General features: G+C 47.6%; 2 protein-coding genes across 2 annotated transcripts in view; one reads left to right on the top strand and one right to left on the bottom strand.

Annotated features, from left to right (window-relative positions):
- The window catches only part of LOC130367515 (uncharacterized), a 64,801-nt gene that overhangs the window by 15,482 nt on the left and 28,865 nt on the right, over positions 1-20,454 (top strand). Inside the window, exons 10-13 of the mRNA XM_056569937.1 lie at positions 2,880-2,884; positions 8,153-8,452; positions 8,546-8,788; positions 9,359-9,470. Of these exons, the coding sequence (XP_056425912.1) occupies positions 2,880-2,884; positions 8,153-8,452; positions 8,546-8,788; positions 9,359-9,470 (660 nt within the window). The remainder of the gene's footprint in view (positions 1-2,879; positions 2,885-8,152; positions 8,453-8,545; positions 8,789-9,358; positions 9,471-20,454) is intronic.
- On the bottom strand, positions 7,007-9,375 carry LOC130267610 (E3 ubiquitin-protein ligase Midline-1-like). Its single transcript, XM_056517644.1, has one exon. The coding sequence runs from the start codon at positions 8,729-8,731 to the stop codon at positions 7,100-7,102; it is 1,632 nt and encodes a 543-aa protein (XP_056373619.1). The 5' UTR covers positions 8,732-9,375; the 3' UTR covers positions 7,007-7,099.

The raw sequence follows: 20,454 nt of genomic DNA, 5'->3' as shown, positions 1-20,454 counted from the left end.
AGGCACAGCAGACATAATATATGGAGGCACAGCAGACATAATATATGGAGGCACAGCAGACATAATACATGGAGGCACAGCAAGAACAATACATGGAGGCACAGCAGACATAATACATGGAGGCACAGCAGACATAATACATGGGGGCACAGCAGACATGATACATGGAGGCACAGCAGACATAATATATGGAGGCACAGCAGACATAATATATGGAGGCACAGCAGACATAATACATGGAGGCACAGCAAGAACAATACATGGAGGCACAGCAGACATAATACATGGAGGCACAGCAGATATAATACATGGAGGCACAGCAGACATAATACATGGAGGCACAGCAGACATAATACATGGAGGCACAGCAGACATAATACATGGAGGCAAAGCAGACATAATACATGGAGGCACAGCAGACATGATACATGGAGGCACAGCAGACATAATATATGGAGGCACAGCAGACATAATACATGGAGGCACAGCAGACATAATATATGGAGGCACAGCAGACATAATACATGGAGGCACAGCAAGAACAATACATGGAGGCACAGCAGACATAATACATGGAGGCACAGCAAGAACAATACATGGAGGCACAGCAGACATAATACATAGAGGCACAGCAGACATAATACATGGAGGCACAGCAGACATAATACATGGAGGCACAGCAGACATAATACATGGAGGCACAGCAGACATAATACATGGAGACACAGCAGATATAATACATGGGGGCACAGCAGACATAATACATGGAGACACAGCAGACATAATACATGGGGGCACAGCAGACATAATACATGGAGGCACAGCAGACATAATACATGGAGGCACAGCAGACATAATACATGGAGGCACAGCAGATATAATACATGGAGGCACAGCAGACATAATACATGGAGGCAGAGCAGGTATAATACATGGGGGCACAGCAGATATAATACATGGAGAAACAGCAGACATAATACATGGGGGCACAGCAGACATAATACATGGAGGCACAGCAGACATAATACATGGGGGCACAGCTGACATAATACATGGAGGCACAGCAGACATAATACATGGGGTCACAGCAGACATAATACATGGGGTACAGGCCAGTGGCATCGCTAGGGGGGGGCAGAAGGGGCCATGGCCCCCCCTAGTTCAGGCCGTGTCCCCCCTTGTGCCCCCCCAATTTAAAATAAATAGGGATGTCCCGAATTTCATTGGCGGATCCAGGGGGGGGGGGGGGGGGGGCAACGGGGCAATTGCCGGCTCACTCTGCTACACACAGCCCAGAGCAGTTAAGTGTGAGATGAGCTATGACTGGATAAGGCTGCAAACACCCCCTCGGCACTCCAGGCTGCAATTCCTGATTCTGCCAAGCCAGCAGGAGTCCAAAGTCTGTGCAAGAGACGGGGGGAGAAATGTGCTTTGGATAAGTAGGGAGACAACTAGTGACAGCTTTTTTAAACACAAATAAAACATAGAAAACTTTTTTTTTTTTTAAACAAAGTACATTGGAAAGATTTTTTATTTACCATAAGGAGTGCAATAGCAAAAAATAGTGCCCATTTAAAGAAGATGTCCAATGCTAAGAAATGGGCCCCGGCTCAACCCTGTTTCTGCGCTGCTAGAGTGCGCTTGGTACCCAGAACATCAGCTGGTACACACATGCCCCCCCCTATTCATCTTTATGGTAGAGGTGGAGACACAGGAAGGCTGGGTCTCCGCCTCTCCCATAAAGATGAATGAAACATCACACACAGCAGCTCAGCTAGGGCCGAGTCGGTGCCCTGAATGGGAGATCGGTGGGGGGGGGGGGGGGGGGGGGGGGATCCCAGTGGTCGGACGCAGGTAGGTCAAACCCATTGTAGAACAGTTTCCAAAAATTTAGCAAAAAAGAAAAATCACAAATAGTTCTTATGTATAGAGTATATACATACACACGAACACACATGAGCCCCCTCGCCTCCACCACACCCGCTAGAGAGAGGACACAGGACAGTCGGCTGTAGTGAAGACCTCTGGGTCACATTGCTTTCGTACTTACACAATTTTAACCTTGTTCTTCTTGCTTTTGCAGGTGGGAAGATCATCCAAAATATCCATTTCTTGAAGAATATTAAATTCTTTCTTATTTTTGTGCCAGGACCATAATAATGTCCTCTGACGTACGGAGAACTTTAGAAATGTTCTAGTTTTGTGCCGATGCAATAAAGTAACTGGGAAAGCTAAAATAAAGAGTATTAGTTTATATACACCATGGCCTGAATTCATTTTAGGTTCAGTCTGAATATTTTTGGGTTTGGCTCTGGGTATGTTTTTGGCTTGGCTTAGGTATGTTTTGGGTTATGAATCACCTGGGGGGACAACCTAAGGACATACCTGCCTACCTGGTGGAAAATGTATACTACCTTAGGAGACACCTGCCTACTTGGGGGGAGCTACAGAAGGACATACCTGCCTACCTGGGGGGAAACTACCTGAAGACATACATGCCTAGCTGGGGGAAATTACCTGCCTATCTGGAAAGAGAAGAGGACTACCTAAGGACATTCCTTCCTACTGATTTTGCTCCTAGGACAAAAAGGTATGATGTTTATTCCTCCATGCTTTTCATGACCCATTGGTCAATACCCTACTACATTAATTTGCTGGCAATGCCGTTCCCCATAGAGAGGAGATCTGCCTAGTTTCTTACCCGAAGAGAAAGGAATGGGACCAACTAGGATGGCCCCATAGCAGTCGCATGGTCTGCCAGAATGTTAGGCACACCCTCGCACGTACTTTCCACTATGCTGCCATGAGGGATGGATTTGAGCTCTTCTGAAGTCTCAGACACATCCCATCTCATCTCTAAGACATTCCTTATCCATCAGCTCAGGTATATGGGGTCTTGGGCTGTACTTGTGACCTGAACTAGTAAGAAGAGACATGTTGCCATATTTGAAGGGGAACTCTCAGAACTAAGTCAAGCCAAAATTGCAAATGCAGTTACTGGTCAAAAGTTGTAGCCTCACCACTGCACCACCTCTGTCTTTATAAAAAAGACTGATACAGGCGGTGCCATGTTGCTTTAAATGGGCATAATCATGAAAACTAATTTTTGCAATTGTATTCCTTATGGGGAATAAATGATCTTTCTAATGTCCTTTCATTGAAAAAAAAAAAACAAGTTTTCTATGTTTTATTTGTGTCCTGGCAGAAGTCCAAAATCAGGAAATGCAGTCTGGAGTGCTGAGTGTGTGTGTGCAGCCAATCATAGCTCATCTCACACTGAACTGCTCTGGGCTGTGTGTAGCAGAGTGAGGGAGGAAGTTCTCCCCTGTATGGCTTCAGATGATGTCACACCTGTTGGGGAACACCCCTTCCTAGTCTGAGACTGAGCAGAAAATACTGACAAATATCAAGGTAGAAAACTAAAAAATTATAAAAATAAAGGCAGGGGGTGGTTTATTATGATGGGGGCAATGAACTGGGAGGATTATAACATTTATCAAGAGGTACTCTTAAAGTTTGGCCCCATGTACCATTAATTGGAATATCCACTGATTTTTTTATATACTTCCATTTTACCCGGGCTGCAAAAAGTAAGATAACAAACCTTAACTTACCTTCCACCGATATCGGTTTCCCAGCCTTTGGCCCTGGTCTTCTTTTGCATTCTGGGGCCTAAAACATCACACTGCCGGAAATCTTCCTGGTACCTGGATCCATTACATCACACGGCCGCTCAAGAATATCACCAGAAGGGGTGGGACATCACTCAGGTTGTCCTAACGCTCAGCTCAGTGTGACATGTAGAACCACAGAATGGGAAGAATGGGAGACCGATATCGGCAGAAGGTAAGTTAAGGTTTGTTATTTTTCTTTTTGCAGCCCACGCGGAAAGTAAAAAAAAAAACAGTGGATAACCCCTTTAAGGCCAGGCTCTTGCCTTACTACACAGTAATATTTTTGAATTTGCACTCCTGTTCTTGCCGTGATGCCCTGATGTAAACAAAGCACGGGAGCTGGAAGCCTCCACTTTGTATTTTATTGCTTAGTTATCATGTAGGGAGAGCTGCACTCTACAGTCACTGGATGGTTCATGGGCCCCTATGAAGTTGTCATCCGTCGGCCACACATCCCCCTTTACACGAGAAGATGTCTGGATGATGGACAATAACTTTTTGACCCAATCAGCCAATGATTCAATTTTTGGCTGATCTTTGGCCCTATTTGGCCGATAGTCCCCATGTGTGATAGGTCCCTAATACCTTACTAAGTTCTCACATCTGGTGTGGCAATGGTTTTATTCCCGTAATGAATCAAAGGCCTGATAAAAATGATTGTGTCAGCCATATTGTGAGTGGTGACCATCTTGGATGTAAGCTATGCAGGCCTAAGTTCTAGAGTCTATGGTGGATATTTATCAAAACCTGTGCAGAGAAATAGTTGACCAGTTTCCCATAGCAACCAATGAGATCGCTTCTTTCATTTTTCTGAGGCCTTTTCAAAAATGAAAGAAGTGATCTGATTGGCTGCTATGGGCAACAGGTCAACTTTTCCTCTGCACAGATTTTGATAAATCTCCCCCTATTTCTCTACAAAAGTGACTTTCTTAGGCCCCTTTGACACTACTTTTATGACCTGGTAGTGTGATGGCCATCAGGACCGCCAGGGAGAATAAAGGGAGAAAAACTAGTGCTTGCATTGTCTTTTCCTCCCGCTATTCGCTAGTGGTGCCCGATGGACCCCATTGACTATAATGGGGTCCATCAGGACCCAATATTGCCCATTGCGCCCCATCAAAATGACAGCTGTCAAACTCCCAAAAGAAAAAGAAAGAGATCAGTCAGTACTATGACTAGTAAGATAATACATAAGAGGGGGCTCGTTAGCCATATTCTCTAGAGTAGACGTTCTGGGTACAATTCACCCAAGAGTAGATAAGGGGGGTAAATGGAGAAACTCCATATAATGAACCTTTGTTCTTCATGTATGAGATAATCCTTATAACATATCATATTGTAATATATGCATCATACACATCTGTATTTAGATTGGTTAAAGGGGTACTCCACTGCCCAAGCGTTTGGAACATTTTGCCTCGGGGGTCGTGACTTTATGCCACGCCCCATCAATGCAAATCTATGGGACGGGGCGTGGTTGCCCCCACAACACCCCCCATAGACTTGCATTGGGGGGCGTGGTGTCACCAGGGGCATGGCCATGACGTCACAACAACCCCCCCCCCCCCCCCCCAATCCCGCAGCCTGCACCTAGTGTTCGGAACAAAATGATAAATTAATTAATCATCTCTATATTGAGATTATAGTCTTAGGATCTTCTGGATTCCGGATCCTAACTGCAGAAGAATGCATTCTCCGGACCTATAGTAAAGCATTGAACTACTGCTTTAGATGATAGAACCTCTGTATCGCCAAGCTTAGTGTTATGGGTTAATTTCACACAAAAGGGAGCTTCTGAGCATTTCCTCTAAAATATAGTGCATAGCAAAAATCATATATTTTTGCTATATTTCTTACCAAAGTCATGTGTGAAAATAGTCCAGAATGGGGCGGAAGGATACCGTATCTCTTCCATGTTATATCCTTGAATGGAATATATCCATTCTTGAAGTCATGTGATGTGATGTGTAGTGGTTACACATTATTTTTATAATACCTGTGTATTATTTTATATTGCAAAACTACCTCCTTAGCGTTAAAGGGGTACTCCGCTGATAGACATCTTATCCACTATCCAAAGGACCCCCGCGATCTCCCGCAGCACACAGCGTTCTAAACAAATGCCGGGTACCTGTGCCAGTGGTCGTGAGGTCACGGCCACGCCCCTTGTAACCTTACACCACGCCCCCTCTATTCATGTCTATGGGAGGGGGCGTGTCACCCGAGACCAATAATTATCGGTAGAGGGGTGGGGGATCAGAGGGTTAAGCAAGAAGAGTCGAGCACTGTTCTGGAGCACTACAATCAGACACTTATTCCCTACCCTGTGGAAAAGTAATACATGTTTTTTAAAGCCCTTAAAGGGGTACTCTGCCCCTAGACATCTCATCCCCTATCCAAAGGATAGGGGATAAGATGTCAGATCGCCGCGGTCTCGCTGCTGGGGGCCCCCAGGATCACCGCTGCGGCACCCCGCTGTCATTACTGCACAGAGCGAGTTCGCTCTGTGCGTAATGACGGGCGATACAGGGGACAGAGCAGCGTGACGTCATGGCTCTGCCCCTCGTGACATCACGGCCCGCCCCCGTCAATACAAGTATATGGCAGGGGGTGACGACCGCCACGCCCCCTCCCATAGACACGAGGGGCGGGGCCATGACATAACGATGCTCCGGCCCCTGTACTGCCCGTCATTACGTGCAGAGCGAACTCGCTGTGTGCAGTAATGACAGCGGGGTGCCGTAGCGGCAATGCCGGGGGTCCCCAGCAGCGGGACCGCGGTGATCTGACATCTTATCCCCTATAAGGACTACCCCTTTAAAGAATGAGACAGACATATAATGGAGTAATATAGGAGGTTTATTAATTTATCAATCAAGAGATCAGGGGAAAGTCACAACTAGAGACTTTATGTGAAGAACAACTGGGGAAGATGGGGTAGTGGATGTGATCAGTGTATATATATATATATATATATATTATTATTATTATTATTTTTTTAATGAAAATAATACATTAAAGTAAGAGAATTACATTGGATATTATAGGAACATTAGGCTGGACTATTCTGAAATGTTACCATGACAATTCTTTTCTAATATGTCTAATATGTGGTAAAAGGGCAATAGCCAAATAAAATGATGTAGGGCTAAAGAAGAAGAAAAAACTATGGGGGAGATTTATCAAACTGTGTGAGAGGAAAAAGTGGAGAGATTTCCCCACGGCAACCAATCACAGCTCAGCTACCAAGCTCTGGTAAAGTGAAAGCTGAGCTGTGATTGGTTACTGTGGGGAAATCACTTTTTCTCTCACACAGTTTGATAAATCTCCCCCTATGTTTAGTCTCCCCCACTGTTTTGTAGACTGTTTGCCCGACCAATGAGGTTCTTCACCCTGCAGCGTCACCAGTCACCGGGCAGAATTGTTCATTGAGGACGTTTCCTCACAGCTGCTCCTCCCCCTAATATCTTTATAGAACCTCCCCAGACACATAGCACAGCATGAAGGGGCTCGGTGAAGGTGGTGGTGAAGGTGTGTAAGTGTCTGATGGGGTCACACAGCTCATAAAAGGACAGCTGCCCGGCCCCATAATCCAGACAGATCCTGACTCTATTACTGGAGACCTGGTGAGGTAACAGGACATCTTTACTGTCATGTCTCACCGTACACTGATTTTTATACTCCAGTCCTCCACATAAACTCCAGGACTTGTTATTCTCTCCAATGTGTGACCGATCCCCCCTCCTGTCTATACTGGGATAACACCCCCCCACCATCCAATCCCTTGATCTACTGATCTCCACATCCCAGTAATGTCGTCCTGAGGTAAATCTCCGGCTGCTCATCACCTGAGGACTTTGGAATCTCTTTGCTGTTTCTGGACGATTCTGTGTTATTTTTGTCCAGGTTGCAGTTTTCAGGTTCTTTGATATAAGAATATCATTCGCAGCCGTGTTTACATCCAGTAATATGTCTGCAGGACCCTCCTCATAGATTTCTATTTCTTTGGGTTTTGCAAGTGAAATGGATGGTAAATATGTCAATATGTCAGAAAAACCTTTGTGTAGCATCCCTGCAATTCCATCCACATCTACATCATGTGCCTTATCATGTCCCCCTGTGTCCTCATCCCCTCCCCCCTCCTCAGGATCACACAAGTCACCTGTGTCTGGTTCCTGTAAAACAGTCAGTGGATCCGTCATGTTACACAGCTCCTCAATGTGTTTCATCTTCCTGGACAGCTCGTCCTTCTTTATTTCCAGCTGATGGATCAGAGCAGACAGTGACAGTGACTCTTCCTTCTCCTGCCTGGAGATCTCACTCAGGACCTTCTTCTCCAGGTCGTCCAGCTGTCTCCTTATGGCTATAAACAGGACATCAACTCTTTCGACTTCTCCATCTGCTTTTTCTTGAGCTTTTCTCCTGCGTTCCTCTAGACTCTGGACCCTTTTCTCAGTCTTCTCTCTCTTTGTTATCAGTTTCTGGAAAACATTTCTCAGTTTCTTCTTCTTCTTCTCAGAGGCCTCATCCATCATCTCCACTTGGTGTCCCCGATGTTCTCCGGCCAAACTGCAGGACACACAGATACAAGCAGCGTCCTCAGTGCAGTAATATTCCAGGACCTTCTGATGGACAGAACATTTCCTGTTCTCCAGAGAAGTTCTGGGCTCAGATAAGACGTGTTCTGGTGACTTGTTGTGAACTCTCAGATGTTTATCACACAGAGAAGCCTCACAGTGCAGACAGGACTTCACAGCAGGGACAGGAGAGTCCACACAGTAGGTGCAGTAGATCCCGGTGACCTTTTCCTGATGTGGCTGAGTAGACCGGAAATGTTCTACTACATTATGTAGAGTTATGTTCCTCTGCAGTGGCTGCTTTGGAGACTTTACTCGACACTCAGGACAGGAATAAATTCCAGACTGGTCCTGTGTATCCAGCACACGATCAATACAGACCCGGCAGAAGTTGTGTCCACATCTCAAGGTTACAGGATTTGTATAAAGGTTCAGACAGATGGAACAGTCCAGCTCGTCTCTCAGACCAGCAGACGCCATGGCTTACACTACTTAGAAGGAAGAAAACCAAATGTGACCTATGTTACTGGCAGCAGGGTGTGTTCAGCATATTCTATTTTATTACAGACAGGTTTTTTTCTACCCAGTTAAGTATTTTCATCATTTCTTCCGGCTTTGTAAGCCTTCAATGTCAAGGTCATCACGTAGGTGAGAGTTCTGCGTCTGCCCTTCCGATTGTGTAGCACTTTGCACTATATCTCTCATACTAGTTATGAGAATGGTAGTCATGACGTTAGAACCAGAACACCTAAATCCCGTTCCATGCCCATTGAGGTGCCTGGAAAACCTGTTATTTGCCTGAGAGTAAAATTCTTCTAAGGTTGATATTCACAAAGTAGCACCGTAAACCACCGTAAAGTCTGGAACCGTAAACCACAACCAAGAGGTACATGTTTTGCGCACTACGGCGCTTCGTCTAGCCCGTACGGGCTAGATGAAGTGCTGCAGCGCGTGAAACATGTCCCGCCCCTGTGAATGCCCCCAACTCCCTGTGTACCTGTCGTGTTGATGTTTATTTTTTTATAATCAATAAAGCCTGAATTATTCTACAACAGTCACGGTGAGTGCGTCATCACTATCTTCTTACATGTTATGGATTTTTCTAAGGTTGTTCACTGAAAAATGTGCCAGTAGGCTTAAAGCAAAGGCAGCAGGAACTAGTGACTAAGAGCCTGGGTAGAAACTGCCCTGTGGATCCCCAAAAAGAGAAAAGGATCCAGTACTGTAGTACTGTGCAGCAAGACGGAGTGTTGTTACCGACAGATGTGTGGTGCACCAGTACCACATCTTCAGCTGCTAACCATCAGAGTCATTGGGTGGCTGAGATAAAACATGGTTTTCTAGATGTATAGTATGTCTCCATGCATTGCCTCATCTTGTACAGCTAAATGATTGATTTGGTCACAAGTTGGACTCCTCACTAATGAATGCAGAAGTCTGTCCCAAGTCCACCCTCCTCTCCTCGGGAATAGGGGTGGACCTAACATTCTTCTATTAGTTGAGGCTTGGCCTATCCACATGCCCATGTCTTGCTCCTCAGCTCGGTTATTTCCAGAAATGACTTAAGTGCAATGAGCTTGAGTACTGTTAATGTCAGGCATGCCTCCTACACATATACCACATTGTCAATAGTTCTTTCTGCAGTACAATTGTTACTGAGCCTAGCCCAAATCCTGCTGTAAGGATATTCTGCACATCTACATTTCTTTAAGAGGTGTAGTAAGGATTACCTGGACAAGGACCTTGCTGTTGTTTCACAAGTTCTATGGTAGTGCCTGAAACAGGTACAGGGGGCCGTGTCCTGGAACACTATGATTCACTCTGAATATTCTTGGACGTTTCAGAGAAATCATAGTCTAAAAAAGAACACTGGGAGCCCTGTGATGCCCCCTCCCATAGACTTGCATTGCGGGGACGGGGCATGACATCACAAGGGGGCGGAGTCATGATGTCACCATACTCCAGCCCTGTAGTTGTGACCCGCCAGACTCCGAGGCTGCAGCGCTGCATGCAGCTCCCAGTGGTGGGTACTGCATGCGAGATAGCGGGGGCCCCAGTGGCAGGATGTCCGCAATCAGACATTTTATCCCCTATCCTTTGGATAGGAGATAAGATGTCTTAGGGCTGGAGTACCCCTTTAAGCTCTTTATACTCGTTTCTCTCTCTCCCTCGACTTGGCTATGTCTACCTACAGTTCTTGTCTATCTCTATCTTAATCTCGTAACAGGTTATCAGGGTTTTTTATTATCTTTTCTAGAGAACCTTGCTTTGGGTGTGTTAACCATTAATTGTCTATCTAGTCTAGGAAGCAATAATACCTGGTGTGATTGTGACGTGTGAGCAGTCTCTGCACCGTACACACGAATTAAAGGCATAAAACATTATTACACAGAACACAACTAGTATTCAAAATGTGACCCACACCTCAGATTAAGCAACTATTCCCATATAATTCTGTACAGGAACAATAAAATGTTCCCCTTAACAACTGCTGTCGTGTATATATGGCATACATATCTGTTCATATCTGTTCGGTGATGTGATGCTGATAGCATCCAGGACTCCAGGCTCATGCCAGACATCGTCAATGAGGCCGATGTCTGGCATTAACCCTTTAGACGCTCTGATCAAAATTGATTGCGGCTTCCAAAATCCCGAAAATCAAGTGGCGGTAGCTAAGTGGAGCTGATCTGGACACCCGCAGCAAAACCGAAGGGTCCCGATCAGCTGCAAGGACGGCAGGAGGGCCCTTACCTGCCTCTTTGTTGTCCGATCAGCATTTCAATGCTGTGGGAAGCTACGGAATCATGTTTTCCTCCCATGTTAAAGTGTCAAAGAGGCTGAGGTGAGCTGCAGCATGCACATCTTTTCCCTGCCCTGCATGATTGTTCCACAGGGTTTAGCTTCCAGCTCTGAGCCTTAAGCGTTAATCATTTGTGGTGACCTGGTACAGGACCTGGTCCTGTCTCTTTGTCTGGAGTCCCCTCAGCCAGAGTCCCTCCATGCTAATGGACTCTCCTGAAGGGCTAACCCCTAGTCGCCTCTTAATATGGTAATATTTAATGTATATATTTATATATGTAATTAATCTATGATACCTCTGTATAGGACCTTAGAGGTCACGTGCCTTTGATTTGTGTTATGCAATGGTTTAAGGACCTTTGGGTCATGTGATCTACCCAGAGTTCCAGAGGTCAGGACTGACATGTTTGGCTATCCAATGAGCTTTGTCCCACCCCCTTAATATATAAGAGGCTGCTGCCACTAAATTATCTCTCTTAGTTCAGGACTATCAAGCAGCACTAATCTCAGAGCACAAATAATCATTCCAAGCTAGGCCTGAAGCCTTATCTTCCGCAGCCACTAAACCGTGCGTTATCCAGCTCAAACCTGGGCAATTGTCCAGGGCTCCCATGTCCAAAAGAGATCCCTGAACTCTAGAGGAACATTACTGCATTTTGCCACAATTTGTGCAAAAATGGCAGACTACAATAATGTGTGAGTGGCCCTGTGGGAGCCTGGGCTTCAGAGAGCCCACAGAGCAGAATAGACACTCACACTGTATGGTAAAGGACCTTCCTGATGATGTCAGCGCACGTCCTTTACCATACAGTGTACAAAGAGGAAGAGGAGGTAATAGGGAAAAGCATAGGGGAAGGGGCTGTGAGGAAGGTGGGGACACCAGTACATGTGATGGGGGCATACAATCTGTATATAGGGGGTAAAGTTATCAATATATGGGGTATAAGTAGAAGTAAATGGGGAGCATAGAATGCAGTGTATAATAGGAGAAGGGGGCCATGGGGAGCAGTATATATGTGATAGGGGGTCATAGGGAGCAGTATATATGTGATAGGGGTCATAGTGAACAGTATATATGTAATAGGGGTCATGGGGAGTAGTATATATGTGAAATATGGGGTCATACAGAACAGTATATATGTGAAATACGGGGTCATACAGAACAGTATATGTGAGATAGGGGGTCATAGGGAGCTATATATATATATATATATATATATATATATATATATATATATCCAAAGTAGGTATTAGGCCGCACACCAAATAGTGTTCAAATCAAAGTGCGGTTTAATATCCCATATCAAGATACAACGTTTCAGCAGTGTGATACTGCCGAAACGTTGTATCTTGATATGGGATATTAAACTGCACTTTGATTTGAACACTATTTGGTGTGCGGCCTAATACCTACTTTGGATATTGGCTATACAGTCTGCGACTGGGACTGTCGACTTTGGCCTGCACCCACCTGCTGTGGAATTACTTCGGTGTGCTGTCCTCGCATCTCTCTTTGTGTAGATAGATATAAATGATAGGGGGGTCATAGGGAGCAGTATATATGTAATAGGGGGTCATAGTGAGCAGTATATATGTAATAGGGGGTCATAGGGAGCAGTATAAACGTAATAGAAGGTCATAGGGAGCAGTATATATGTGATAGAGGGTCATAGGGAGCAGTATATAGGTAATAGGGGGTCAAAGTGAGCAGTATATATGTGATAGGAGGTCATAGGGGGCAGTATATATGTGATAGGAGGTCATAGGGGGCAGTATATATGTGATGATGGGTCATAGTGAGCAGTATATATGTAATAGGGGGTCATAGGGAGTAGTATATATGTGATAGGAGGTCATAGGGAGCAGTATATATGTGATAGGAGGTCATAGGGAGCAGTATATATGTGATAGGATGTCATAGAGAGCAGTATATATGTAGTAGGGGTCATAGGGAGCAGTATATATGTAATAGGGGGTCATAGGGAGTAGTATATATGTGATAGGAGGTCATAGGGAGCAGTATATATGTCATAGGGGGTCATAGGGAGCAGTATATATGTAATAGGGGGTCATAGGGAGTAGTATATATGTGATAGGAGGTCATAGGGAGCAGTATATATGTGATAGGAGGTCATAGGGAGCAGTATATATGTAGTAGGGATCATAGGGAGCAGTATATATGTGATAGGAGCTCATAGGGAGCAGTATATATGTGATATGGGGTCATAGGGAGCAGTATATATGTGATAGGGGGTCATAGGGAGTAGTATATATGTGATAGGGGGTCATAGGGAGCAGTATATATGTGAAATATGGGGTCATACAGAACAGTATATGTGAGATAGTGGGGCATACGGAGCAGTATATGTGAGATAGGGGTAATAGGGAGCAGTATATATATGTGATAGGAGGTCATAGGGAGCAGTATATATGTGATGGGGGTCATAGCGAGTAGTATATATGTGAAATACGGGGTCATATAGAACAGTATGTGTGAGATAGGGGACATACAGAGCAGTATATGTGAGATAGTGGGACATATGGAGCAGTATATGTGAGATAGTGGGACATATGGAGCAGTATATGTGAGATACGGGGACATACGGAGCAGTATATGTGAGATAGTGGGACATATGGAGCAGTATATGTGAGATAGGGGGACATACGGAGCAGTATATGTGAGATAGGGGTCATAGGGAGCAGTATATGTGAGATAGGGGTCATAGGGAGCAGTATATGTGAGATAGGGGTCATAGGGAGCAGTATATGTGAGATAGGGGGACATACGGAGCAGTATATGTGAGATAGTGGGACATACTGAGCAGTATATGTCAGATAGGGGTCAGGGGGAGGGTCGTTTGGTCCAGTCTGGGGTCTGTACACCAAAGGTCATCACCAATACACAGAATATATGATCGGTAAGACCTGACCCCTGGGACCACCACCGATCATGGGAAGAGAGGTCCCCAGGGCTGGCGTTAGTGCGGGGCAAACCAGGCAATTGCCTATCGCCCCCATCCCCCAGGGGGCCACCTGCCGGCTGCTCAGCATAGACATGCGCACGTGGTGTGTCGGGTGTGCTGGGCACACCCTAATCAAGCCCTGGGGGGTCCGCGGCCGAGACAGTATGTCTCGGTTACCTTTCTGCGGTGGCCCCCGCGTTAACTTTAAAAACGCAAAGGCCTCCTCCGGGAGCATTGAGGAGGATGCGCCGGCCAGCATGGTAAGTCACCAGCACCAACTGACAGCACGTCATCTTCGGTCTTCCGACCACCGCTCCTTCGGTCACGGGACCTGCTGCTATGGTCTATAGGCCATAGCAGTAGATCGTGACCCCTAACCAGAGGACCGGTGGTTGGAACGCTGAAGTGGGGCAGTACACAGGCATACAGCCTCCAACCATACACTGTACAGGGCTAAAGGCTGTATGTCGGTGGGGGGACTATGCTGCACCTAATGTGGGGAACTATACTGCACCTAATGTGGGGGAACTATACTGCACCTAATGTGGGGAACTATACTGCACCTAATGTGGGGGAACTATACTGCACCTAATGTGGGGAGACTATACTGCACCTAATGTGGGGAGACTATACTGCACCTAATGTGGGGGGACTATACTGCACCTAATGTGGGGAGACTATACTGCACCTAATGTGGGGTAACTATAGTGCACCTAATGTGAGGGAGCTATACTGCACCTAATGTGGGGAACTATACTGCACCTAATGTGGGGTAACTATACTGCACCTAATGTGAGGGAGCTATACTGCACCTAATGTGGGGAACTATACTGCACCTAATGTGGGGAGAATTATACTGCGCCTAATATGGGGGAACTATACAGCCAACCTAATGTGTGGGAACTGTACTGCACCTAATGTGGGGAACTATACTGCACCTAATGTGGGGAGCTATACTGCACCTAATGTGGGGAACTATACTGCACCTAATGTGGGGAGACTATACTGCACCTAATGTGGGGGGAACTATACTGCACCTAATGTGGGGTAACTATACTGCACCTTATGTGGGGGAGCTATACTGCACCTAATGTGGGGAACTATACTGCACCTAATGTGGGGAACTATACTGCACCTAATGTGGTGAACTATACTGCACCTAATGTGGGGAACTATAGTGCACCTAATGTGGGGGACTATACTGCACCTAATGTGGGGAACTATACTGGACCTAATGTGAGGGAACTGTACTGCACCTAATGTGGATGAACTGTACTGTACCTAATGGGGGGAACTATACTGCACCTAATGTGGAGGAACTGTACTGCACCTAATGTGGGGAAACTGTACTGCACCTAATGTGGAGGAACTGTACTGTACCTAATGGGGGGAACTGTACTGCACCTAATGTGGAGGAACAGTACTGCACCTAATGTGGGGGAACTGTACTGCACCTAATGTGGAGGAACTGTACTGCACCTAATGTGGGGGACTATACTGCACCTAATGTGGGGGAACTGTACTGCACCTAATGTGGGGGTAACTGTACTGCACCTAATGTGGGGGTAACTGTACTGCACCTAATGTGGGGGGAACTGTACTGCACCTAATGTGGGTAGAACTGTACTGCACCTAATGTGGGGGGACTATACAGCCAGCCTTATGTGGGGGAACTATACAAAAATATAAAATTGTACTATTCTGATCCCTATAACTCTTTTATTTTTCTGTATATGAGGATGGATGAGGGTTATTTTTTGCGCTTTGAGTTGTAGTTTTTATCGGTACCATTTTTGTTTTGATGGGACATTTCAATTGCTTTTTAGATATTTTTTATGGTATTTGAAGTGACCAAAAATGTGCAAATCTGGTTAGTGCACTATTACGACTTTTGGGGCCCCTCTTTTGATTTTGCTTAGGGCCACGCTAAGCCTAAAACCAGCCCTGGAGGTCCCTTGTCCACCAAATGAATGGAGCAGGAGCACATGATCACCTGCAGCTCCATTGGTTCTCTATGGGACTTATAAACATTGCTGATCGCTACACTCACATGTATGGAGACCCCATAGAGAATTAATGGAGGGGTCATGTGCTGCTGCTCCAATCACCCAGGGGTTCCAGTGGTCGGATCCAACCAATTAGATTTGTACACTGTCCCCTGGGTATGCTGTAGACATGGTAATGGGGCAGCAGCAAGCACAGTATTAGAGAAGCAGGATGGCAGTGTAAAGGATGGGGGTTGTGTTACTATAGAGTTTTGGGTAGAAGGGGCCACAGATGTCTTGGTATAGTCTTCAGTCATCAGGAGACATCATCATATGTACCTGGGCTGGATGGAGAAGAGAACATATACAATCAGAGAAGACGCCCCCTGTCGTCACTGGATTTAATAGTCCTGTGTGCTGTGACTGCTTCTGATCAGGTGAGAGCTGCTCTAACATGGCCACAATACAGGAGTGTTTTAGGGTCTGATTTATTTTAATGGTTAAAGTGCAACTGTCGCATAAAAATAAGTCATTAACCATCAGCACAGCCTATGAGCTGATCACTGGTATACTGCAGCCTATGAGCTGATCACTGGTATACTGCAGCCTATGAGCTGATCACTGGTATACTGCAGCCTATGAGCTGATCACTGGTATACTGCAGCCTATGAGCTGATCACTGGTATACTGCAGCCTACGAGCTGATCACTGGTATACTGCAGCCTACGAGCTGATCACTGGTATACTGCAGCCTACGAGCTGATCACTGGTATACTGCAGCCTATGAGCTGATCACTGGTATACTGCAGCCTATTGTCACGATGCCGGCTGGCAGGTAGTGGATCCCCTGTGCCAGAGAGGGATGGCGAGGACCGCGCTAGTGGACCGGTTCTAAGCCACTACAGGTTTTCACCAGAGCCCGCCGCAAAGCGGGATGGTCTTGCTGCGGCGGTAGTGACCAGGTCGTATCCACTAGCAACGGCTTACCTCTCTGGCTGCTGAAGATGCTGAAGATAGGCGCGGTACAATGGAGTAGGCAGAAGCAAGGTCGGACGTAGCAGAAGGTCGGGGGCAGGCGGCAAGGATCGTAGTCAGGGGCAACGGCAGGAGGTCAGGAACACGGACTAGGAACAGACTAGGGAACGCTTTCACTAGGCACTAAGGCAACAAGATCCGGCAAGGGAGTGCAAGGGAAGTGACTAGATATAGGGAAGTGCACAGGTGAACACAATAAGCTAATTGGGCCAGGCACCAATCATTGGTGCACTGGCCCTTTAAATCTCAGGGAGCTGGCGCGCGCGCGCCCTAGAGAGCGGAGCCGCGCGCGCCAGCACATGACAGCAGGAGACGGGAACGGGTAAGTGACCTGGGATGCGATTCGCGAGCGGGCGCGTCCCGCTGTGCGAATCGCATCCCCAACGGCCATGACAGGGCAGCGCTCCCGGTCAGCGGGACCGACCGGGGCGCTGCGGAGAGAGAGACGCCGTACGCGCTCCGGGGAGGAGCGGGGACCCGGAGCGCTAGGCGTAACAGTACCCCCCCCCTTAGGTCTCCCCCTCTTCTTGGGGCCAAAGAACCTGAGGAAAAAAAATTCAATTTTTCCGTGATGAGGTCCGATGCAAATTAGGAGGGGTTCTGTGTGGAAACGAACGAGACAATCCAATCTTTTATTGTAAAAACAATAGATGTAGAGGGGTCTGGCGAGACTGGTCACAGGAACGTAGAACCTGTTGATGAGAGAGGCCAAAAAAAATTTTCCTGCAGATCCGGAATCCAAGAAGGCCACTGTAGAGAAGGAGAAGGCAGAGGCAGACATCCGCACAGGCACAGTAAGACGTGGAGAAGCAGAGTAGACATCAAGGACTGTCTCACCTTTGTGCGGAGTCAGCGTACGTCTTTCCTGGCGGGGAGGACGGATAGGACAATCTCTTAGGAAGTGTTCGGTACTAGCACAGTACAGGCAGAGGTTCTCCATACGGCATCGTGTCCTCTCTTGAGGTGTCAAGCGAGACCGGTCAACTTGCATAGCCTCCGCGGCGGGAAGCACAGGAACAGATTGCAGAGGACCAGAGGAGAGAGGAGCCGGGGGGAAAAAACGCTTCGTGCGAACAAAGTCCATATCCAGGCGAAGCTCCAGACGCCATCCGGAAGAACGCATGTCAATGCGAGTGGCAAGATGAATGAGTTCATGTAGGTCAGCAGGAGTCTCTCGTGCGGCCAGAACATCTTTAATGTTGCTGGATAGGCCTTTTTTAAAGGTCGCGCAGAGAACCTCACTATTCCAGGACAACTCGTAAGCAAGAGCACGGAACTGAATGGCGTACTCGCCAACGGAAGAAACACCCTGGGCCAGGTTCAGCAGGGCAATCTCGGCTGAAGAAGCTCGGGCAGGTTCCTCAAAGACACTTCGAATTTCCGAGAAGAAGGAGTGTACAGAGGCAGTGACGGGGTCATTGCGGTCCCAGAGCGGTGCGGCCCATGACAGGGCTTTTCCAGACAGAAGGCTGACTACGAAAGCCACCATAGACCTCTCAGTAGGAAACTGGTCCGACATCATCTCCAAGTGCTGGGAACATTGCGAAAGAAAGCCACGGCAATACTTAGAGTCCCCATCAAATTTGTCCGGCAAGGACAGGCAGAGGCTAGGAGTGGCCACTCGCTGCGGAGGAGGTGCAGGAGCTGGCGGAGGAGAAGATTGCTGGAGAAGTTGCGACTGAAGTTGGTGCGAAATGGTGGACATTTCCGACAGCTGACGGGTTAGAAGGGCGATCAGTCGGGCTTGCTGGGCGGCCACCGTGGTGAGGTCAGCGACCACTGACAGAGGAACTTCAGCGGGATCCATGGCCGGATCTACTGTCACGATGCCGGCTGGCAGGTAGTGGATCCCCTGTGCCAGAGAGGGATGGCGAGGACCGCGCTAGTGGACCGGTTCTAAGCCACTACAGGTTTTCACCAGAGCCCGCCGCAAAGCGGGATGGTCTTGCTGCGGCGGTAGTGACCAGGTCGTATCCACTAGCAACGGCTTACCTCTCTGGCTGCTGAAGATGCTGAAGATAGGCGCGGTACAATGGAGTAGGCAGAAGCAAGGTCGGACGTAGCAGAAGGTCGGGGGCAGGCGGCAAGGATCGTAGTCAGGGGCAACGGCAGGAGGTCAGGAACACGGACTAGGAACAGACTAGGGAACGCTTTCACTAGGCACTAAGGCAACAAGATCCGGCAAGGGAGTGCAAGGGAAGTGACTAGATATAGGGAAGTGCACAGGTGAACACAATAAGCTAATTGGGCCAGGCACCAATCATTGGTGCACTGGCCCTTTAAATCTCAGGGAGCTGGCGCGCGCGCGCCCTAGAGAGCGGAGCCGCGCGCGCCAGCACATGACAGCAGGAGACGGGAACGGGTAAGTGACCTGGGATGCGATTCGCGAGCGGGCGCGTCCCGCTGTGCGAATCGCATCCCCAACGGCCATGACAGGGCAGCGCTCCCGGTCAGCGGGACCGACCGGGGCGCTGCGGAGAGAGAGACGCCGTACGCGCTCCGGGGAGGAGCGGGGACCCGGAGCGCTAGGCGTAACACCTATGAGCTGATCACTGGTATACTGCAGCCTATGAGCTGATCACTGGTATACTGCAGCCTATGAGCTGATCACTGGTATACTGCAGCCTACGAGCTGATCACTGGTATACTGCAGCCTACGAGCTGATCACTGGTATACTGCAGCCTACGAGCTGATCACTGGTATACTGCAGCCTACGAGCTGATCACTGGTATACTGCAGCCTACGAGCTGATCACTGGTATACTGCAGCCTACGAGCTGATCACTGGTATACTGCAGCCTACGAGCTGATCACTGGTATACTGCAGCCTACGAGCTGATCACTGGTATACTGCAGCCTACGAGCTGATCACTGGTATACTGCAGCCTACGAGCTGATCACTGGTATACTGCAGCCTATGAGCTGATCACTGGTATACTGCAGCCCATGAGCTGATCACTGGTATACTGCAGCCTACGAGCTGATCACTGGTATACTGCAGCCTACAAGCTGATCACTGGTATACTGCAGCCTACGAGCTGATCACTGGTATACTGCAGCCTACGAGCTGATCACTGGTATACTGCAGCCTATGAGCTGATCACTGGTATACTGCAGCCTACGAGCTGATCACTGGTATACTGCGGCCTACGAGCTGATCACTGGTATACTGCAGCCTACGAGCTGATCACTGGTATACTGCAGCCTACGAGCTGATGACTGGTATACTGCAGCCTACGAGCTGACCACTGGTATACTGCAGCCTACGAGCTGATCACTGGTATACTGCAGCCTACGAGCTGATCACTGGTATACTGCAGCCTATGAGCTGATCACTGGTATACTGCGGCCTACGAGCTGATCACTGGTACACTGCAGCCTACGAGCTGATCACTGGTATACTGCAGCCTACGAGCTG

This window comes from Hyla sarda, chromosome 4 (genome assembly GCF_029499605.1).
Source record: "Hyla sarda isolate aHylSar1 chromosome 4, aHylSar1.hap1, whole genome shotgun sequence".
In the NCBI taxonomy this organism is placed as follows: Eukaryota; Metazoa; Chordata; class Amphibia; order Anura; family Hylidae; genus Hyla; species Hyla sarda.
The sequence above is the reverse complement of the archived record's forward strand: the minus strand, read 5'-3'. Positions and strand labels throughout refer to the sequence as shown.

What these genes read in the sequence shown, in the direction of transcription:
- LOC130267610 (XM_056517644.1), bottom strand. Translation starts at nt 8,731, where the DNA reads ATGGCGTCTGCTGGTCTGAGAGACGAGCTGGACTGTTCCATCTGTCTG.